Source organism: Pollachius pollachius, assembly GCF_949987615.1.
Source record: "Pollachius pollachius genome assembly, chromosome: 6".
In the NCBI taxonomy this organism is placed as follows: domain Eukaryota; kingdom Metazoa; phylum Chordata; class Actinopteri; order Gadiformes; family Gadidae; genus Pollachius; species Pollachius pollachius.
In genome coordinates, this window is record NC_136939.1 from 10,652,127 (window position 1) to 10,674,821 (window position 22,695).

Sequence of the window (22,695 nt, forward strand, 5' to 3'; positions counted from 1 at the left end):
CTGTGTGTAAGGTCTATGAGAAATAATAAACCCAGAGGTGGCCAAACAAATCCACAATCCGAGACAGGGTTAATATTACTACATTGTTGGTATCTTGTTACATATAATAAAGAATTTGAACAGTATAATGGCGGATGCTATTTTTTTTCTGTGTAGATTAGAGTCGATTAATATTATCCCTGCCTGCCATGATTATTCCAGCAGTTCAAGGGAACGGGGTCACCAGTGAGCCCCTCCCGTGTCATGGCCCAATGGGGGAGAAGGGCAGGGCACAGGGTGGGCCTCCCAGCATAACACACTGGCTCCACCAGAAGCCCACTCAGACGTCACAACAAGCATATGTTTTGCACATATTACCGTACCGTGTCTTTTCTACTTGCGTCTAAAGAGCGGAATACCAGCGCTTTGTCCACTGGTGGTATTTTGTGGCCCATAAACAGTTGGCCCCTAGGCACTGCTGGAGGGCCCCCACAGACAATACAATATACACAGACAATCTGGAGTAAGGAGACGAGTGGAGAGATGGAGAAGGAGAAAAATGTTGTTTGGTCAATTCCACATGAATGACCCTGGTGGGGGAGGGACGTGGGGAGGGTTGAATGGATGGACGGATGTAGTGGGTGGGTTCATTAGGCGTGTAAGACTAGGGGGGCCATTAAGAGGCACTTGTTACGCCAAGAGATGGAGCTTCTCGTTGCAATGTGTGCTGGAATGGGGTTTATGAAACCATAAGATCATTGTTCTAGCCCGAACCGGATCAAACCAGAATGGATGACAGATACTGAGGGGAGTTCTGGGACAAACTTTGAGGGTGGAGTGGGGTGAAGTGTTTGTGTGTGTCAGGGTGTGTATGTGCGAGTTAGGGAGGGGTACATTCCACTGGTTTGCACTTCCCAATCCACAAAAGGCACACACACACACACACACACACACACACACACAAGCACACACACACACACACACAAGCACACACACACACACACACACACACACACACACACACACATACACATTCACACAAACTGAGCTCCCATAAACTTTACCCCTGCTGACTGAAAGCCTTTTGTTCCGGTGTTTTCTACTGTTCTTCTTTATTTTCTCAATGAATTATTTGTTGCCTCTTTGCTTTCATTCGCTGAATATTTTAGGAGCAACAAATCTGTGCCCCCCCCCCCCCCCATTATTCCTTCTTGAGAATAACAATGAAACATGGTTCGGTTTAGAGGGGACAGTGTTTGGTTATTTTCTGATATGGAGGAGCACTGCCTCATGCACGTGTTTTCACTACCTGAACAAACAAGGCCAACTTTGGGCATTAACGTAATTTTTTCAAGGACCAATGGTCCAACTTTTCCTTGATTTTCCTGCAGAACCGCAGTCGATATTTCAGACCAGAATTTGTCCACAACACGCCAAGGGAGCAGTACTCTCCTATATTAAAAAATAGCCGGGTGTGACGGTTCCCCTTTAAGGTGGGAACGATACAGACTGCAGGGACTGCTGCAGAACCTTACTGTGGCCAGATGTTGACATTTTACAGATGCCTTTGCTTGTGATTCAGGCGGCAATTAGCATTTAAAACTCCATACAAGTCTAATTCAATTCCACAGGGTGTTATCTAACCATGAAGCCTTTTTCACTGCAAGATTGCCAATGGAAGTAGTTAATGTGTCAAACATGATTACTACAATTATTGGTCCATCAGTGAGTCCAACCAGTTCCGTTCAATGGCAGTGAATGGAAGGAAATGCTCTGAATGATCACAAGACAGTGGATTATGGGAGAAAGTGACAACTGATAAAAAACACATGCTTCTTGGTTAACACCCTTTTAAATACAGTACTTTAAAAGTGACAATTTTAAATGGTGTTCATGAGCGTGAATAAGGTAACATTGAACTAATTTATAATAATTGCGAATATACTTTCCTCTCCAACTTTCACATCATTTAATTGAGCGTTTGCCTCCTTATATAAGGCTTCTACAACTACCACCTCCACCATCACCACCAACATGTGTTCACCTTGTTTCTCACTACTCAATATTCAACAATGAACCATGTGATGGGAGCACGTGGTGCGGCCGCGTGAGGAGGGCCCATGCTCGGATGATCCATGCTCGGATGGCCCATGTCCGGATAGCCCATGGTCGGATGGCCCATGGTCGGATGGCCCATGTCCGGATAGCCCATGGTCGGATGGCCCATGCTCGGATGGCCCATGTCCGGATAGCCCATGCTCGGATGGCCCATGTCCGGATGGCCCATGCTCGGATGGCCCATGCTCGGATGGCCCATGTCCGGATAGCCCATGGTCGGATGGCCCATGCTCGGATGGCTTAGTGGGGCCGTTCAGGAAGCTAGGATGAACTCTGCTAATGACCACTGCATAAATACGCCTGGACTCAAACAGGAAAAGGAGGAGCACCAGGCCAAAGGAAATGGCGACGAAGGGAGATAAGTCAGGTCATTTAGGGCTGGACTCTTAAAAAAAAATGCGGAATGTCAGGCTTCATTTCGAGAGGCGCGACAATTATGTTTAATTGTGAGATTGAGAAATCCCTCTTCTTCCAACCAAGGATGTGGAAACAGCTTTGAGAATGCTTGCTTAGATTACAGTATTAAACAGTGGTTTTTAAACTGCTGATGTGTTTAAGAGAACCCTGAACCCTGAGAACCCATCCAAACATGTTCCGTGTACAGGCCCGTGGCCTCTGCAGCTGAATTTACAGTCCAGTCCCTCTTGCTCTGATTTAAAGGCAGCTAATATAAAATGATCGAGTAAAAGGTTGAGAAATGCCCAGCATTATTTTTGAGTCATAAAACAAAATCCATCCGACCCCCCTCCAAATTACTTTCAACTCCCCCCCCCATCCCATTATCTCTCTCCCATTCTCTCTCCCCCCCCCCCTCCATCCGTCGCCTTCCGTGATGCTGCGAGCTAGCAGAAGCTCATGCTACAGCCGGCGTTTCTGGGGCCGGGATGCAGCCCACCATGTTACAAACTCGTCACCTATCCCTGGCATCCGGACAACTATGTCAGGCATCCACTCGTCCAAACCATGCCCTTGCACACTTGTGGCGATTGGCCGCACCGCTCTCTCTCTCTCCCTCTCTCTCTCTCGTTCTCTCTCAATACTATTCTTCAACATGGTCATTACAAACTCCTTTAAAACCCCCCGATCGCGTGCGCAGCCATGATCTCTCTTGACAGATCCTAGGGAACCCATTACGACCCGCGGATCACCCATGTCAGCACTCGTTAAGAATTGACTTGTGTTCCATCCAATAACTCTGTGGACACGACGGGGCGTTTTTCCTTCTTCTTTGTTGATGTTAGGTTTTCATAGCGGTGTGCCAAGAGCCCTCCAAGCTAATGCCTCAGTGGTCACCTTGCGTATTTCATCGATTGGCCTCACACCAAGGCATTAGCTTGATGGTCATTCATTACAGCGTATTAATTGGAATATGTTTTTCTTGGAAGTTTGTTGAAAACACGCATCAAGCACAAACGATGACCTTTTCAACCCAAGGGGTCTTAAGCACTAAGTAGCACAGGAGGAGCCCACTAAGGCCATATGGCCAGATGGTTTGGTTACAATCCGCAAACACTATCTGGCTAGTCAGCTGAATGCACATTGCAATTCTAATAGTAGCAGTGAGGGGGTATGCTATCGATCCCAGCTTTCAATCTGTAGGGTGATTTACACAACAAACAATTCTGGTACACTGGCCTGGCTAGCGTTGCAGTGCACATCTTTAGTACAATAAATAAAGAAAGAAAGAAAGTTATGCTGCTTCAGCACTTCTTGCTGGTCACACGTGCACTATATAGGGGTCCTGTGAAATACTTACACATAGAAATGAATTGTGTACAAATAGAGTAATGGAATATTGAACTAAAGGAGAAGACGTTATAGTAAATAATAATGTAATATTTGAATGAACCTTAAATCTGACTCGATAAGGCCAAAGGCCGGGAACTAATTTGTGATAGGACGGCAGTCAGCAGTGACGTATATTTTCTGAGCTAAACTTGAAGGTGTTGAAGAACGATGGAGCCTGATTGGACGCAGATCTCGATGCTCATCAATGATTTTCAACTTCAAACTTTGAAATACTTTCTACAAAATCAGAATCAACATCAAAACAGCAACTAACAATAAAAGGAAAAGATCCCAGTGGTAGCCTGAAACATTGGCCCTATTCCAAACTCACTCCCCAACAGAGCACAGTTAGTCATTCTGGTAAGTCTCTTTGGATGACCACCAGGATTTCTGTGTCACTGCTAACCGCAAGCACTCTAAAACCCCTGGAGTAGAGCGCTGCAGAGTTCCTCTTTCAAGACACACTGCAACCAGCCCAGGCCTTTACCCCTGGTTTTTACCTCTCGATCACACTACCAGTGTTCATCTCACAGTCCCCATCTCCTATGGCAAATAGAGTCTCAAGATATAATAAATTATACTTTTTAATTATGCTCATTTTACTTTTCTTTATGAAAAAGATTTGAGAAGATTAACTGTTGCTTGCTCTCTGAGCACCATGCTTCTGAAAATGTTCTCAGCACTGAGGGAACATTAGACCCCCATTCAAAGAGCATGTCAGTTATAGTGCTCTGTCTTTAGGGTGGGTCCATGACGTTTGACCTTCTTCATACACACTGCGCTGTTTATTCTAATTTGCGGCTTCTAACATTGGAATACACCCTGAATAAACAGAGTTCCCAAAGCTTTGACAAAACATGATACAAATTTGACGTTTGAAGTCGCATTTCTGGAAGCTCCTTAACATAAAATTGGAACTGACATCTCTCTGATGAACCTATTTTTCTGAAGCACAACATCACAGATATGACCAAACATGAAAGCAAGCTTGGGCGGATGATTGTGGAATATGCAAGCTCTCTTTCTTTCTCAGTAGCGACTGTATCAAATGCAAGCCGTTTTGAAGGCATCTGTGGCTCTGGGCACGGTAAGTCTTAATTAAAAGAATGTTGGTCTTCTTCCTAATGACAGAGACGTCGACTCCAGTCACTGTGAAATTGTTGTCCAATTACAAATGTCACAAAAAAACAAAACGATATCTATGGTGAAATAATATACTTTATCTAGCCAAGATGGTTCTGTAATATTACACGGTGAAAATAAAATAGTTCAGGGGGTGGCAATTGATAAATGAATGAAGTATTATTTTGCCAACACAGTTCTGTGTGAAATGGCTTACTGGCAAGGCAGAGTAATTGGCCTGCCCCCAGGAGCGAGAGGTTATAGAATGTGGGTTGTTTCCCAGGTAACACCACACAGTCAACGCTGTGTTTGCTGCTTTACCGCAGAAAGAGCATTCTAACGCTCTGCCTCATTATTCTGCCTTTTAATCATTGGCTGCTTATCAACGCACTACAATTCCATTACATGATGGTTTTTAAATTTAAAATGCAAATTTAAAATTGTCATTTAGATGAACTGGGGGGGATGATTGGGAATAAAATTGGAAAAAGGAAATCCAGATCCTATTTTAGATGAAACACGGCTGTTTATTTATAAACATGCCAAGAAATCTCTCCTAAGAGCAAATCCCTTTTCATCCCACGGCAACCTGGTAAATATCAGCATGCTTTCTTTCCGGTGTTTAGATGAAGACTGTTCTAACTCTACGGAAAACTGTGCACCCTGCTTTCTCTCACATGCACACGCGGTCCAAAATAGCCACGGATCGAGCAGTGTCACATCCAGCCTGTTCAAGCCTCAACACACTAAATACCTGTGGGTTTAGTATTTGATTTATTCATTATGCGGCCTTATCCAGGTATCACTACATGTTCTCCTGCTGAGTCTTTCTGTTATGGCGTACCCTCCTGCAATTGATGAGGTTATGTTAGCTATTCCAAACTCCAGATTAAAAAGAGATTTAATGTTTTCAAACTGAACAACTAAGCAAAAGTATTTTCTAGGCGTCTTGAAATGAGTACAGCGCAGTGATTTAATGAGGTTTTATGAGGTTGATGAGAAGGAGAAATAAACGAGAAATAAACAAGGCATCATGATGCATGATGCTCTGACGACTGCTGCTACCTCTGAATTGTTGCGCTGTATATCTAACATCAACGCCGTGGAATGAACTGTGACCAAACACCTGAGGTTATCTTTCAGGGCTATTTTTAGACGCCCACTGCCGCTTGTTACAGGCCTCCCGGTAAACAGTGGATGAAACCAGAGCGATTATCTGGTTATGACTCTCAGCGCCGTGGAGCTCTGGCCCCCGGGTGTCGGCGGCTCCAACCCCCCACCCACCCCCCCGCCCCTCGAGATAGAGCAGCTCTCACTGGCTCCACCGTGTCATCAACCAGGCCCTCTAATCATCTCCCTAAGCCGACGGCCAGCCCGACGTCTGATCGATGGCCGACTTGTTTTTTTGCCAATTGATCGGCACGGGTTGGACCCCAGCGATCACAGGAACAGAGGAAGGAAGAAAAAAAAAAACATTCTGGTTTTAATGTTGCTCCTCCCTGAAGCCCAGACCAGACCCCCCCCCCCCCCCCCCCAGGGACCATGTGATGACTGATGGAGATCATGAAACAGTAAAGGCACCCTGAAACTACCCTTAACTCGGGTGGCCACAGCCAGGCCATCTCAGAGATTATCTACTAAGCTAGAGTAGACTAAACAAGCAATAATGATATCGTGGCAAAACAAACATGGCAATTTGGTTGGGCCATTGAGGAAGGGACGTGTTTCCGGGCCGCGACATTACACAGGACATGATAACAAATGGTATTCCTTCACGTAAATCTCCCTGGTGCTTTTGGCTGCCAAGCAGTTTGCTTCAAATACTTATTTTTTAAGGGTGTATGCCCAATACCTAGTCCTACCAGACTCTCGTACTTCATTTCATTTGCACAGAGAGCCTGAACCTACTCAATTGACAAACGTTAACTCACTTGAAGGCGGGTGTCTGAAACTATTGGATCTGCCCAGTGCCACTCTGGATCTGCTGTAACCAATCGCTAACGTTTGGCTGGGACTCACGTTGCGCGCAGGCTGTAAACAAACCAAACACCCTGCGTGAAGGTGTCCGTCAACGAGAGCTGACTTTATCGTCATTGATTCCAGCCACTCCCTCTGTTCGCTGATTGGAAGCAGAAAGTTTGGACGGAGAAAACCCACTAACATACCGCAGACCCAGACCTAGTACTGAAGGGAAATCAAAATTGAGCGGAAGTACTTAGGCGGGGGCGGAGCCAGGCTACCCAATACCCGCCCGGTTCCATAATGACCATATATATTCAATTTTTTTTGGAGCAAGTGTTAATATTTTCATATCGAGTCGATGGACGGCTTCAAACGCCCGATGCCCTGGTTAGGGCTCATGACCAATGATTCTCCAACATGGTGGTGCTATTGACATTTGAAACATGCACATGCTTGCCATTTCTGGAACGTGAGAATGATGTCTTTCACCCTGCCCATCTGGGGCAGCTTATTGCTGTGAGAGGGGAAAACTGATAAAAGCAAAAGGGGTCTGTAATCTCTCGAGTGAATGTTACCATGTTAATGGATGTCCCTCTCTAGAGGGGTGTCAACCAATGCACCAGCAAGCTTTCTAAAACCAACCTCAACAAGTGAGACTTTGTTGACCTCTTGTCTTTACAAGTCCCCTGCTTCCTGCTCTTTAACCGCACGCAACACAGACAGACAGAGGTCTCTTTTAAGAGCGTAAGAAACAGGTGGGTACTCTTTGTTATTCAGCATACACACACCCTACTCAACATGGCCACCTCTAACTCCATGTGTTTTCCATTCAGGAATGCTGCATTTGCTGTAAATGCCTGCGCAGGTTTTTTGGGAGGGACAGCTCAGCCAGCGTCGGATATTTCTGGTCAAGTCGACCAACGCAGCCCCCCCAAACACCTCCACCCACAGCTTCTCAGCTGTTTCAGGTCATACCACAGCCTGGGCCATGTGCTGCTTCTGCTTTGTATCAGCAAGACTGTCATGGCACTGAGACTCAAATAGATAGAAGCGTGCTGCTCACTAAAATGACAACCCCCACCCCCAAAAGTTGCTTTCCTAAGACGATCATGTCATGTCAGGTCATGATATCAGTTAAGAGGCTTGCAAAAGGGCAGCAATCCTGATAACTAACCACAATAATGAACCGCTGAGGAAAATTTGGCCTCCCAGGCCTTGTTGATAACCAGCCCAACTACCAGGCCATTCTGTAACAGGCCTTTGTGATGTATACAGAAAGTGAGAAAAACCTTCCCAACGCTTTGGCTCTCGCAGAAGCCAACAATGGTTTATGTCATGGTGGAAGAAATGTCGCGCGTCGAAGGGACTCCTGAAGGTGTCTTCTTGGTTTCAACCCTGTGTTGACTTGTCTCTTTAGCGAACACATCACAGTCCCGCACCCGAATGTGTGGGACTCGCCCACTGGGGGCCAAGCATACCTTCCGGAGAGCATCCACAGAACATTTGCTCACCGATTCTGGGGTTGGGTAGGGAATCATCCGACAACTGGCAGCCTCGGCACAGAGGGAGGGAGGGAGGCGATATCAGTGCCTATCCCCCCTGGAGGAACACCAACCTCCTGCCATGCCAACTACACCGCACCATACGGCTATGTGCTAAACCGTGAGAGCGAGCGGGAGATAGACAGCGAGAGAGAGGAGTTGCCCCTCGCTGCCTGGCTTCCCTTTGGAGCAGATAAACGTTTTGAAGCACCACATTTTTCAGATCCACTTAGCAGTTGAGAAATGTTACCCAAGAAGCGCCGTGGGTATCTCTGGAGGAGCAGAGGATTAGAAACTCTATCGCGCTCTATGTCCCACTCTCTCTATCTCCTCCTGTCTCTATCTCTCACGCTGTCTACCTTCAGTCCCTCTCCAACACTGTGCAATGTCGTGTGTTTTGAGGAAGTGCTCTTCGTGGCGTTTACAGAGATATCCCTTATCTAATCTGTTAGGATAAGATAAGCAAACTTCATTCCGGGGCCCTAATGAGCCCAAACAGAATTATCCTAAGTGCCAATTTAGCGAAAGTAAAGAGAAATACAAGTCTTAAATATGTCGATGGGAACGATCAATATCCAGAATCAAATATATATGTTTGAAGTTATTTGGTTTACGAAACTTATTTAAAAGGCGGCCAACAAGAAGATGGAAGAAGATTGCTGTAGAGCCCCCTAAATATCTGCCTACAAGTCTTCCTTAAAAGACTCTAAGCAGTGCTCGCAAAGGTTTATATTAGCACATAAGCTAATCCCTTTTGAGCATCTTCCAAAAGCACACATATTTTGGCAGGAGATTCCTGGCAGACATACTGCAGAGAGAGCGTAACACTTTTCTTGGAATGTTTTTTCAAATTGTAAAGATCCAGGTGAGCCCCAAAAACAATGGAAAATGATCAAGCGATCCATTACATCAGAATGGAAAGTTTGCAGTGTGTGTGTGTGTGTGTATGTGTGTGTTTCTGTGTGTGTGTGTGTGTGTGTGTGTGTGTGTGTGTGTGTGTGTGTGTGTGTGTGTGGTTGTTTGTGTGTGTGTCTGTTGTGCATGAATATTGATTTGAGCAACTAGTGAGGAGCTATGTCAGGCTATGTTTAGCCATGCCATGATGGGGAAGGGCTGCATGCTTACTAATGACGCAGCAGCTAGCTAAACATGGGAAAGAAAAATTAGAAGCACTCTCACACACAGACACACACACACATATATATACATACATAGACATAAGTCGAGAATGTGCACGTCACTTGAGTGAAGTGTCAAAAAATAACCCACAGCGAATTAGCGGTTTTATTTTTACACATCATTACCACATTTGTGAAACATGCAAGTAAAAAAATTAGGATCAAAGCTTTGCTAGAGGAGATATGTGGAATGCCACATGAAAATCAGTACATAGAAGTAACTATGAGAACCAATTAGTAATTCACTGCTTGGTTTGTGGCCAGCTTTGGCCAGTTTCAGAGCAGGTTGTAAAGCATGTCTAGCTCAGCAGCACTGTGGCCAGATTAAGCCTGGCTCTAAAGACAGTGGTACTGGCCATGGGCCAGCCGACGACATGACTAAGCCCCGGCCAGAAGAGACAAAAGAAATTCCTAAATCTTAGTCGACCCGATTCATCCCCCTGAAAATGTCAATTGTGCTGTCACCGTGACTTTTTTTCTCTCTTTTTTTTTACAGATTTACCACGGGTAACGGTACGTTAACGGGCTACCAAAATGTATAATTTGAAAAGGAATGTGGTATACTATGTCTAGGGAGACACCAGCAACAGGTTTTAAATGTCTTCCACCGCCAGCCTTCATTAAAATCAGATACTTAAGCCTGTCCACACACACACTATGTATGTTCTGAAGTCAATGCTTAACTGCTTTTCTTTTTGTCTGTCTTTCAAACCGTTCTTATTATAGACCAGTCAAAAGAGAGACGCCACCACCACATGTGGTGCTATCCCCTAATGGTCATTATTAATGCAGTAACCACACAGTCAAAAATACGTGGTAACATTGGATGAACAGAAACTAATATGCAGTTTTGTACTGGTGTTTTCAGAAATAAGGCTTATATAAGTGACAATGTAAGCTCTCTTCCAACAGCAAAACGTCTCTTAAAATTGGAAATGTATGATAAACTTAGAATATAATAATATGATAATTAAAAGAGATGAGCAAATGTATAAAAATTAACCTTTATCATAAAACCTTGTTCAATTCGGAATACTGAGTCCACTCATTATTTTTGAGAGACTGAATAAAAGCACAGCCAGGCCTTCCCTTCGCAGTCGATAAAACCAGACGCTTCAGACCCAGAATACCAGGATTTATTGTTTGTTCTGAAAGGGTTGAGGCCGGGTAGAGGGGGTTAGGGTTAGTTAGTTAGTTAGACTGCATGCTGTGGCCACATTGGCTCCTCCCGCAGACGCTCGTTATTCCCCGCTAGGAAAAACTGTTATCTCGCGTCACTTATTACAACACATCATCATCATCATCCTCGTCCTCACCTTCATCGCAATCTACCACACTTGATGTAAACATCACTGCGAATATTTATAGCTGAATTCTAACCGTAAGCTCGCTCACTCGTCCAAACTTTACAAGCCTGAAGGAAACTTTTCTTTACAGCGCACATCAAAAGCGTGGAAGTCGTCCAGACTCCAAACGAACCCGAAAAGAACGAACACGAAACAGGGAAACAGCGAGCGAGCAAACCGTAAGAACGCACGAAGCATTTCAAACAGACCGTCAAACACACCAAAGTCACCGAACTAGTGGGGACGAGCTGACGGACTGGAAGGGATTCACGGAACAACGGGGTTACCAAACCAATGTCTGGATGCGCGCACTTTACAATATAGAGGCAGCCCCCCAAGAACCCCACACTAGTATCAGTCAGATAAATGAACTGATTGTGAAATAGATTATAAAGTAGATTTAGTTCCAGTCCAAATGACTGAGTGATGCCCAATAGTTACTAGTTGAATGAGACCGTTAGCTTCTGTCGCGGAATCTAGTTTTGTGAGTTCGGTATTGACAGAACGAGTATTCGTAGGACCGCCAAAATGAGAGGAGGACGTACACCTTTACTTTACGAAAAATGTTACTTACAGTGAGTTGAGAGCAGAACCAGGACGCAAACCAGACCTGTTATCGCCATCTTCGTGTCGATGTGTTCTGTTTAGCTGTACATGCGCAAAGTAGCCTAAAGAGCTTTGGAGTGGATGCAGCGAGGGCTGGTCGGATAGAGGCAGAGGGAGGGATAGAGCGAGAGAGGGGAGGGGAAGAGGGGTTGGGGGATGGAGGGAGGGAGGAGGAGGAGGGGGGTGGGTCTATTATATTAGGTTTCCATAGCTACCGAAAGCATCACTCACGGAGGCAAGAATTTATAGTTGACAAGATGTGGGAGGTTTTACAACGGTAGCCTTAGGTGGAAGAGCTGCAAAGCTCAGATAGGAAACCAAAAGCACAGTTGTATTTGCACCTTATTAAATAAATCAACAAAGTCACCCGATGTGTAGAGGAAAAGTCCACAAGTAGTCGGCACTGTTCATATTTGAAAATCCCCTAAAGCTATATTTCACTGGAATTATGGTTATAGTTAAAACCAAAATGGAATCCTGTAAAATATATTTTGCAGTTGTCAATCTAATGCATAATGATAAGAATAAAGCTTATGAACAATGAAATTGAATTACAGTCACATAAATAGATTTAAATATTCCATGTTTCATACTAATTTACATGCATGCTTGTTCTGTTTCTTTTGATGTTGATCCCATTTTTTTAATTAATATATTAATATGTCCCGAATTAGGAATGCTACTTCTGCAAATCCTTTCAGTAACATCATCAATTGATCTTGATCAAATATTTAATTAAATAGACTCAAATAACATTGTGTGGAACGCATGGGGTAACCATTTGGACACCAAAGGGCAAAACAACATGTCAATGGCACTACAAATTCAACAAATCATTGTTGCGTTGAATCGTTGCGTTAAACCGTTATGTCTTTTTGAGCTTCAGCAACGCAAAATGAACACAGGTCCTACATTCAAACACACACAGGCATGAGAAAAATATTTATGAGTCATACACTTCCATGCAATTTCTGAAGTTATTAGCCCCTCTAAATATAGAACAATGATTATGTGAGCATGCCTTGTATTGCATAACAGATCAGTAATTCAAACAAACAATCTGCAATAGCTTTATCAGGCAAAGTTAAAGTTGTAGTATTAATTATATCTACCTAATAATAATGTATTGCTTTACGTCCCTGCAATGTATTGAAAACCATGCACGAAACAATACGTAAACAGTGTTTAGTGGCATCAACCTTTGCTACTATTGAGCTGCAATCTATAATCCCTGCTGTCAAACCAATTGCTGTTTTATTGGCTGGAGGCCTGAGGGCCCATCATATGAACTGCGGTTGAAAGATGCCATGTGATAAAACAAATGAACACAACAACCAGAGCAAAAATACATGTAAAAGTAACCTAACTGTCACTTATTATACAAACAATTTAGTTTTCTTAATTCGAGAATTTCCTTACATCTTACTTACTAGGTAGGATAATGTCTTACAAACATGAACTTGATCTAGAACAGCCTTCAAACATTCAGAAGAAATCATTCACTCAAGAACAACAAATATATATTACAAACCACAGAAACAGGATTTCTGGTTCAACATACACGATAATCTACCAAGAAGGGCACTATTGTTTCTGGATTGTGTGTATTAGTCAGAGGCTTAACTGGGTTGCCACTGATCATAAGCCATGATAAACACAGCATAGCTATAGTGTAGTTGCATCTTTAGAGGCAGCATTTTTAACCCATGAATTACTCTTAAGGTTGATAAGACCCCAGTTTGTTTGGCAGGATGAAGATGCATTGGGCACGCACCCCCAAAACAAATAAATGCAATAATTAATTTATTAATGTAAGAATAAATTTGTTTCTAAACGGATAGAGAACAGTCATATTTGAAGATTAAAGATTACCAATTCATTCAGCTCCATCTTTACTCTATCTTTACGTGGTATAACATTTCAGTCGGCAAGAGTTTGGTAAATAAGGCGTCTCGTCCTACTTGTTTGCCTATGGAAAGGTCATCCCTTAATGACCAATGCTGGTTACTTGTGAAGCCTCGTGTTTGCTGAGGATGGTAGTCCTGTTCAAATTCAGCTTCTAGTCAGCTTTGAGTAGAACAGCGGTTTACTCAATTCTGTGATTTACTTTTTATGGGAAGAAAAAACAATGTATATTAGGATTTATTCAAGCCTGCAAAATAAGAATGCTCTTTGCAAAATGACTGAAGAAGGGTAATTACAACAACAAAATAATTAAAATGAAATAAAATAGATAAGGTAATAAGCATGTTGTGTCTATGCACATAGATGCGACCCACATCATAATGACTTGTAAACCACACGCTTATTGTAAGTATCAACCCCTCCTCCCTCCAATTACTGTGCAAATGAGACGCTAGAGAAACTACTAGACACAACGGTTGCTATCATTGCTACCAGATTGCCACAGCACTTTAGGCATTGAAGGGAGAACATTTCTTCGCACAAATTTCAAAAATTGACAGAAGCTGTCTATAATGGTAATGTTATGTAAGTAAAACGATAAAGCTTTTCTTTATTGAAGTCTCAGATATATATATTATTGGGCCGACCTTGTCAAATAGGCTGACTGAGCTGAGGTTGTTATTACGTAGAGAGGACATTGCTTTGCTTGAGCACATTCAGTCCAATTAAACCTCAGTTTGTCTGTAGGTGTGATCACGCCTACAGACCATTCCTGTGGTCAGGATGCCAGAAAAATACACATTGTTTGATGTTTCCTCTTCTTCGCTAGATTTCCCACAGCCTTGTTATGGATGAAACAAAAGCCTTTTGGTGACCCCCTTTATTTCTGTTATCATTCATTTTTTATGTGTTTTTGATGTTTTGAAAGCCCTACTCATCTTAAAATCCTGTTTTCATAAATTTTGCTCTGCTTTGTCAACTTCAGTTTTAACACCAATAAAATAAAAACCTTAATGCGGATTTCTGTCTTTTTTGGATTTGTCTGAAAGGAAAACAGATTGGCCAATAGAGTTCAGACAGGATACCATGGTACATTATAATAATGATAACGTCCGGCCCTTATAGTCATACATTAGACTGGGTAGCCTCGCCCATTCTGCCGGTGATTTGAGTTCGCCTTGTACAAGGGTCTGGAGAAGAGCAATACATTTCTTTCTGCTTCCGAAACGTTTATGGGGGAGCAAATCACAGAGTTGGCTTTTCCCCTTGGCGCGCTATTGGCTGGTTTAACACAATGACGACAGGGAAGCGACGGCAAGCAGCCAATCGCGTACAGAGTCAGTTGAACTAGGCCCGTCGATCACGCCTCTTGTGCTGAAGAAAATGAAAGCAGCTTCCCCAGACCAACGTACAATCTACGATTGAGCTTGGTCTGGTAATAGCCAGACTAGTAATGCATGGCAACAGTCAAACTTTTTCAAGAAGTTGAGGTGAAGCATACATTAGATGAAGCGGAATGAAATAATCACTTTCATGCTTACTCAGGACAGCAGAATACTGCCTAGAATAGAAAACAGTCTAAACATTACTTGCTTCATTTCTCAAGTCATAGTAGCACAAGAGTCATAGTCTTTTCAAACAAACACTTTTGTAAGATTATTGAGTAAAGTTAAGCCTCATGAACTGAAAGCTACTGTGGCTTTCCAGTGAGGGAACAGCGCTGCTATTTTCTCCTTAGTTCTTTCTACTCCTCCCTTTCTATAGAATAAGTCTCTTGGGTCATGTTCTAGTGAGATACACCACAGCTGAATTATGTAAGGGACACATTATGTATTCTACAATGATATTTGACGATTATAAAAATCCTAGACCTGAACCGACAGATGACACACACATGCACACACACACACACACACACACACATGCATATATACATGCGGGCACATATGCACACACACACACACACACACACACACACACACACGCACACACACACACACACACACACACACACACACACACATGCACACATGTACACGCACCCACATGCGCCCTCACACACACGCACACACACACACTCACACATTTATGTATTCACATACATAATCCTCCTGTATGAACATATACTCTTTTGTTTTTCACCATGTTCCTATTGAATAATAGAAGTGTCTGGAGTTGTTGAATACTCAGGTTCACATCCAGCACTTACAACAGCCTTCCCTTTCTCCATATAGTCCCAAACTCTATCTTCTGCTCTCAAACCTATGGTTTTGTATACACAACTTCATGGAGCAAGAATTGAACGCGGATATTGTTTTGTTTAGTCCTGCATCTCTGGGTCTAAATACGTGCTCTACAGTCATTTGTTCTTTGAAACAAATGTCGAATTCAGGACATCATGACTCATTCATTTGTTATGTAATAGTGTAGGATTATATTATTCTCAACAATTATACAATTTCATATTATATTAAATTGTATATTATGGACTTATTTTAATAATACAACTTACAATAGCTTCTCTACTACCATAACCTTGCCAACAAACTCAAACTTGACATTTTATAGGATGTATTTGATATAGTTTTGTACATAGTAATGCTGTAATTACAACAGTATAATACAGTCTGATAAACTGTTAATATCTAATTAATAAAGCCTTTGATTTTTCTGTTGAAGATGATTATTATTGTTAGGCTGAATAGCAATTGCTTAATATTAACCGTTGACAATATGGACATTACTGCTTTATGTTGTGGATATGTGGCAGTACATTCTTCCTATACAATATGAATCTCTGTGACCTTAATAATTCAACCATTATTGTCACTTTGTTTCACAGTTGAAAGTTTTATTTGATGTAGCCCACGGCAATGATCGTAGCGTTACCCGTTATCAACAAATCAATCGCATCTAATCAGAAACCATTTAAACACAGTGATTGCAGACTTTCTTGCTACATTTTTCTGTAACCCATCAATGCATTGTCACCCAAACACTCCCCTTCCCCCTCTGACACTGTGATACACTGACTAGCATGTACCCTCCTCTAAGGTTACACCTTTACATCTCCCTAGCACCCCGTCGCTGGAACACTTGTAACCTTGAGCTGTATCCAAACCACCACACTCTCCGGTGTCTCACACACATGTTATGCCAGGCTGTGGCACCAGGCAACTAGGCCTTCTGGGGTGACTTCCAGCGAAAAGGCAAGGTCCTTTGTTTCCCTTCACACATTAGCCTACATTCACTGCTGGGAAATGTCCCCGAAGTAGGTAATGGAAGACATAGTGATTGAGCTTTTTTTGGATTGGATCTGTGTGTGCATATTGGATGCACAGCTCTGCTTTGAAAATGACAGATGGAAGTTTAGGCGGCTTAATAATTCCCTATTGGCTTCCTTGTGTTGGGCTGGAGCCAACAGCGTTTTGTTACTAATCTTTTCACAAAACAAAATCTGTGTTCATTTGAAGTTCTGTATCTCTATTCACAAATCTTCAGGATCAGCATACTTTGCTTCTCTTATGCAAATTACTTTCATCCTTTAATCTTAAAAAAACTAACTTTGACCACGTGTGAGTGAAACGGTGAAGTCAGAGTGCAGTCATTGGGGCAACACACCCTTCTAGGCCGGGCAGCGTTCCCGGTATCACAGGAACATTTTTATTTAGGAATTACTGAACTGTACATGACTCCTCTCAGCTCAGCCTTTCTTAAAAAATGCGGACATCCCATTGTATTTGAATGTGTATTTGAGACCAAGAACCATCTCGTACACGAGAGCTACAAGCAGCTAACCCAGAGACACGCGGATAGATTACAAAAATTAAAACCTGCAAAGCCAGCATCCATGCACCAGACATCAAACAGAAGAGCATGTCAGGCTTCTGAAAATCTTTCTATCACGTTTTTCTTTCTTTCTTTGTGTGCTCCACCCACACACACTGCGCCGACTGATTTTACTCATTAGATGAACCTCACACGTGGGTTCATCAGCATGGCTCCAGATGGCTTGCTGGAGACCAAACATGAAACACTGTGTCCAATATGGAACTCTATGAAGCTGGAATCTCTACCTCTGGACTGGTACGCCCCACACTGCACAGACACGTGCACGTGCATGGAAAACACCAGGTTTTCATGATCCTCATCTGGGTCAGCAGTGCAGCTGGTCAAAGGCAGATAAGTCGCTCCATAGAGATGCCTGCCTGTCTGCCACCCCCACCACACAGATGCCCACATAGAGACCGCCAGATGTAGATACGAAACACATAGACAGACGGAGCCACAGACACACACACACACACACACACACACAGATTGATAAGCACGCACACAGAAAACCACACATTGATGTGTGCAGAGATGAACACACACATTGATGCTCAAATGCACTTTGCACTTGCGCATGGTTGCAGAGATACTAACACACACACACACACGTGCACATGCACACACACACACACACACACACACACGCACACACACACAGACACACACACACATTTACTGACACACTAACACACATATAAACACACAGATAAACACTGTAGAAGGTACAGAGACACACACATATACACATCGATAGACAGAGACCCAAACCCCCATACATTGACACACATACTGGCACACTAACACACATATACACACCTAGCTGTCATGGGATGACCGCGAGAGGTGAGAGGTTCTGCGGGCCAGGAGCAGTGTGGTGTTCTGGGGGAATCAAACGACAGCAGCAGTCAGTCAGCCCTGGGTGCCAAGAGGCTGCGGTGGTGTTCCTACTTAGCATCAGTATTTTATTCTGGGGCTGGCAAGATGTGATGCTTCGCACGTGCCAGGGGCGGGGGGGGGGGGGGGGGGGGGGTCAGGACTTCGGGCCACTGTTCACGTCGTTCCTCTAAAGCAGCAGACTGAGACGTCATCGGTACGCCCTGGACCTAATGACCCCCCCCCCCCACGGACACCCAGGTTGTGGCCCACAGTGCCTGCAGCTGTGTGACTCAGTCAGGTCTGTAAATACCCCCTGGCTGGGAGGGGGGGAAGACGCCTTCTCTTCCTAGGCACGGGTCCCAGATTTCGGAGGGGGGACACCTCAAGACCCCCCCCCCCCTCCCCCCGCTTCCTGATAGAACCAAACTAGACCAGACACCTAATAACCATACACTTGAATATGATCAATGCCTCCTTACTTATGTAGCGTGCTTCAAATGAGCATAGCTTGCGTCATAGAAAAACATAAATCACAACCACTTGGCTATAGGAGTTGTCCGCCTATAGTCAAGGCGTGTTGCATGGGCTACATCTCTAGTTCCAATGCCCGGGTTTTGAGTCCTGTGATGGTGAACCTGGGAAGAACTTGGCCAGCACCATGGCCAGCCTACCCACTATTGGTTACACATACAATGTTGGATTAGATGGGAACAAATGATCGAGATGTGAAGGGTTCTTATCTTGCTTTGGGATTTGGTAAACGTCTGGCTCTGCCAGGTCTCTCCCACGGTTTCTCTTGAGGGTCTCCTTATCTCAATGCCCCGCTGGGCCCGGAGCCAACAGGCTCACCCAGGGAGTGTCATATGGTTAGTGTGAACATTGTCATCTTCGCGTTTCAAAATATTTCTCATACTGCAATGACATGAAACACAAAAACGATCTATTTATAAAATGTCTGCACTTTTGCACTTTTAAAATTTTTATTCCCCCCAGAACATGAAATTGTTTTTTAGGAATATGTTTGAATGCCTTTGGGGATGGAAGAGGTGTGGTGTTTTCGATCTCCTGTGTCACTGTGTCCTGAATTTTAAACTAGCAGATTTTTATCAATAGTGTTTGGTTTGGTTTGGTAAAACAGAACCTTGGACGTTTTAATTAGGAAATACACAAAAATAAAATTCCTGACAACCACAGAAAGTGAAACTAAAATAAAACAGGTACTGCACTGATGATATGTGCTGGAACTAGGATAAAGGTAAACTATTATTAACAATTAATAATCATAAAATATTTGTATTGAATTATTTTCTATCTATATCAGAGCTCCCAGAAAGTAACCCTTAAGACACCGTGAAGAAGATGGATTCAAGATGATTTTATTCTTCTGTTAAGGAAAGTTCACAGCTGTGGACCTGTGGATATGAAACACTCATCATGTATGTAACCACTGCATATAGTCAGCAGCTCAGCTTAGCAACCACTAAAGCCCAAGCATTGTACATCCAAGCGTGTCACGCAAATCAAAATTTCATCTCCCCTGGGAACTCCTTATAAATATGACTTGATGAATCCATCAATGTATTAGGGTACTGCACCCTTCCCCCTGTTTGAGTAATTAGTGGGTGAGCAGAGTCAGGTTGAGGCTGGGGGTGTAGAGGTCCCCAACAGATATGAAGATAAAGTGAGGAATGCCATCACTAATTGGATACAAAGTACTGCATGGTATTTGATCCATCGAAGGTAATACCGGCCTCTTCGATGGGTCATTAAATTATGCGGCTTTCCACCGATTTCAGAAGGGTTAAACGGTTGTCTTTCAGAGTGTGTGTGTGTGTGTGTGTGGGGGGGGACCCATCTTACCCAGAGTGCAGAAGGACAGAGCACTCACTCGTAGGCTGCTCTCAGGTCGCCATTAGAGAGCTGGTCAGGGGGAGGGAGTGAGGGGTGGGGGGGGCAGTGAGAGGACGGGCGTGAAAGATGATTGGTTGAAGGATGGATACAAGGGTATTGAGGCTGTGTATTTTTATCCCCCCCATGTCTGACGTCTCAACGAGGTGACAGACAGGCCGACGGAAAGCTTATGGCAGTGTGTCTCACCCCCCCTCCCGCCTGCGTCCCTGCGGCCTCCCCCACCCCCTCTCAACAACAAAACCCCGCTTCCCTCCTCGTCAAGGAACGAAGAAAATATAATTTTGTTAGCACTACCGATGCCCCCCGCGCCCTGGCCTCAACCACCCTCACCCTTGTCATGTGCTCCTTCTCAACTCTCAGCTCCCCGTCCGATCCATGTCAAGCTTAAAGCGACTCCAGGGCTTTCAGACGGATCCGTAAATAGCATAAGTATCGGAGAAAGTAAATTCGGATCAAATAAAGAGGTTTTTTTCCCTTCCCTCCCCAAAGGGGACACAGGGTGTCTCTAGTAATCAGGCTCTTGCGTCTCGGCAGATGAAGCGACGCGAGGCGGGAGCGCTGTTATCAGTACCAGTTTAACTCAGTGGTGCAAACTAGTCCACCCAGCACAGGCGTAATCCCGATAGCAAGCGCAGCGCCCTTGGGCAAGGCACTATGACACCAAGGCCCGAGATAAGACTGGTAAAGAGCGTGGGAAGGAACAACAGTTCCATTCAAAAACATCAACAACATCCTCACCCACCTAAACCAGCCCCTTTATCGCAACGTTTTTAATTAAATTACTTCGAAGTGAACCCAGCGTTTTTGATACGTTAACCCTAAAAAATATTTTATGCATAAGGATATCCATGCCAAGACAGAAACAATTTGGGTTTAATAGTGATAGCAATAAAAAAAGTTGCATAGACATTCACAAATTTAATAATAGTGTACATTATCAACTTGGCTTGCTGTGCACGCAGCCTGAGCCAAGCACTTTGAACACACTCAAGCAGACAGAGAGACCATTAGAAAGGCAGGTAGACATTGAGGCCGCTGAAAGAGGGACAGGCATATAGACAGGGAGACAGACCGATAATGAGTGAGACATCTATATTGAAAGACAAGGGGAGCGAGAGTCAGACAGGTGTGTAGAGAGTTGTACAGACATATAGAGAATCAGACAGGCAGATAGATATGTATACAGCGAAATAGAGAGGCATATTGAGTGATAGATAGACACATAGTCAGTAAGACAGGCAGACAGAGACAGAGACAGGCGTATAGACAGACAAATATACAGACAGTGATACAGGCAGATAGAGAGTTTCATATTTTGTCAGATAGAGGGTAAAACAGGCAGGCATACATTTTTAAAAGCAGAAAGACGGTTGCATGGTCTGTGCATCTACCATGAGAAATGGAAGCCAGATGGTGGGAGGTTGCTGGCCAGGCCGGCCCAGGAGAGGATAAAAGGTCCAAAGCCCCTTCCCTGAGCTAAGGTGAGATCATCTGTGCAAACATTTTCCCTCGCACACAAGAAAGTCATTAGCAGCCAATGTTGACCCACTGCAGAGGAGCAGGTTAAGGATGGCTCTTTAAGGGGCTTGTTTTTCAACTGCATTTCAAACATCTCCTGGAAATGTTTATGGATTTCTCAGAGCACATCCTTCACCAATTGTTTTAACAAGTTTATTTTTTTGGACATTTTATTTATACTAGGGGTCACTGGTGATTGGCTGGTTTACATTGCAGACTTGCATTTTTCTTTTTGTAAAAGTTGTGACATCACAAATGCCAATGTTTACCGAATGGATCATTTAACCGCTGACGATGTTTCGTGTTGGCAAACCCCCAAGCTGTTTAAATTAGGTGTTTTCACATCTGAATCCTCCCAGACAGCAGAATCCGGGCCAGAACTAGGAAAAAAAAACATGTTTTCTATCGAGAAGACTGAGATCTTTAAAGTATGGCATCTTCCCCCTGTCAGGGACTATATGCGGCTCCACATATTGAATTATTCAGCTTATCAGCAAGTCAGTTAGTTGTACTGATGTGGGACATAGCCTGCCACCAGACCGATTTATGAGGTAATCTTAGCTGGGACAGAAGCACTTTGACAAAGCCTTTAACATAGTTCACACTGTCCTCTTCAACACTTCAAATATTATGTTCACACGCATGCATGCACAGACAAACAGGGCACACACACCAATACACACCGCAACCGACACACACACACACACACACACACACACACACACACACATACACACACACACACACACACACACACAAACACGCAGTGCGGTCGGATTGTAGTTTGAATTGCTAAATCCAGTGATTTTGTTTGACCATAGTTTTTAGTCATTGACACCTGTTATTTATAATGTTTAATTATATGTGGAATTATGTAGGAGAATCTTTAATAGCATTCCTTTCCCAACGAAACACATCTCTGTTCCTCCCCAACAGACACGTGTCAGGCTACCGGGAGACTGAGGACAAATCGTTGATAGGGATAATAATTTATAGATTGGCTAATCATTA

At 43.7% G+C, this 22,695-nt stretch overlaps 1 protein-coding gene across 1 annotated transcript in view; it reads right to left on the minus strand.

Moving 5' to 3' along the window:
• jam3b (junctional adhesion molecule 3b) overlaps nt 1-11,737 on the minus strand; it is a 32,009-nt gene extending 20,272 nt beyond the window's left edge. Inside the window, exon 1 of the mRNA XM_079737569.1 lies at nt 11,609-11,737. Within this exon, the coding sequence (XP_079593695.1) occupies nt 11,609-11,657 (49 nt within the window). The 5' untranslated portion in view covers nt 11,658-11,737. The remainder of the gene's footprint in view (nt 1-11,608) is intronic.
• Between the last annotated feature and the right edge of the window lie 10,958 nt (nt 11,738-22,695).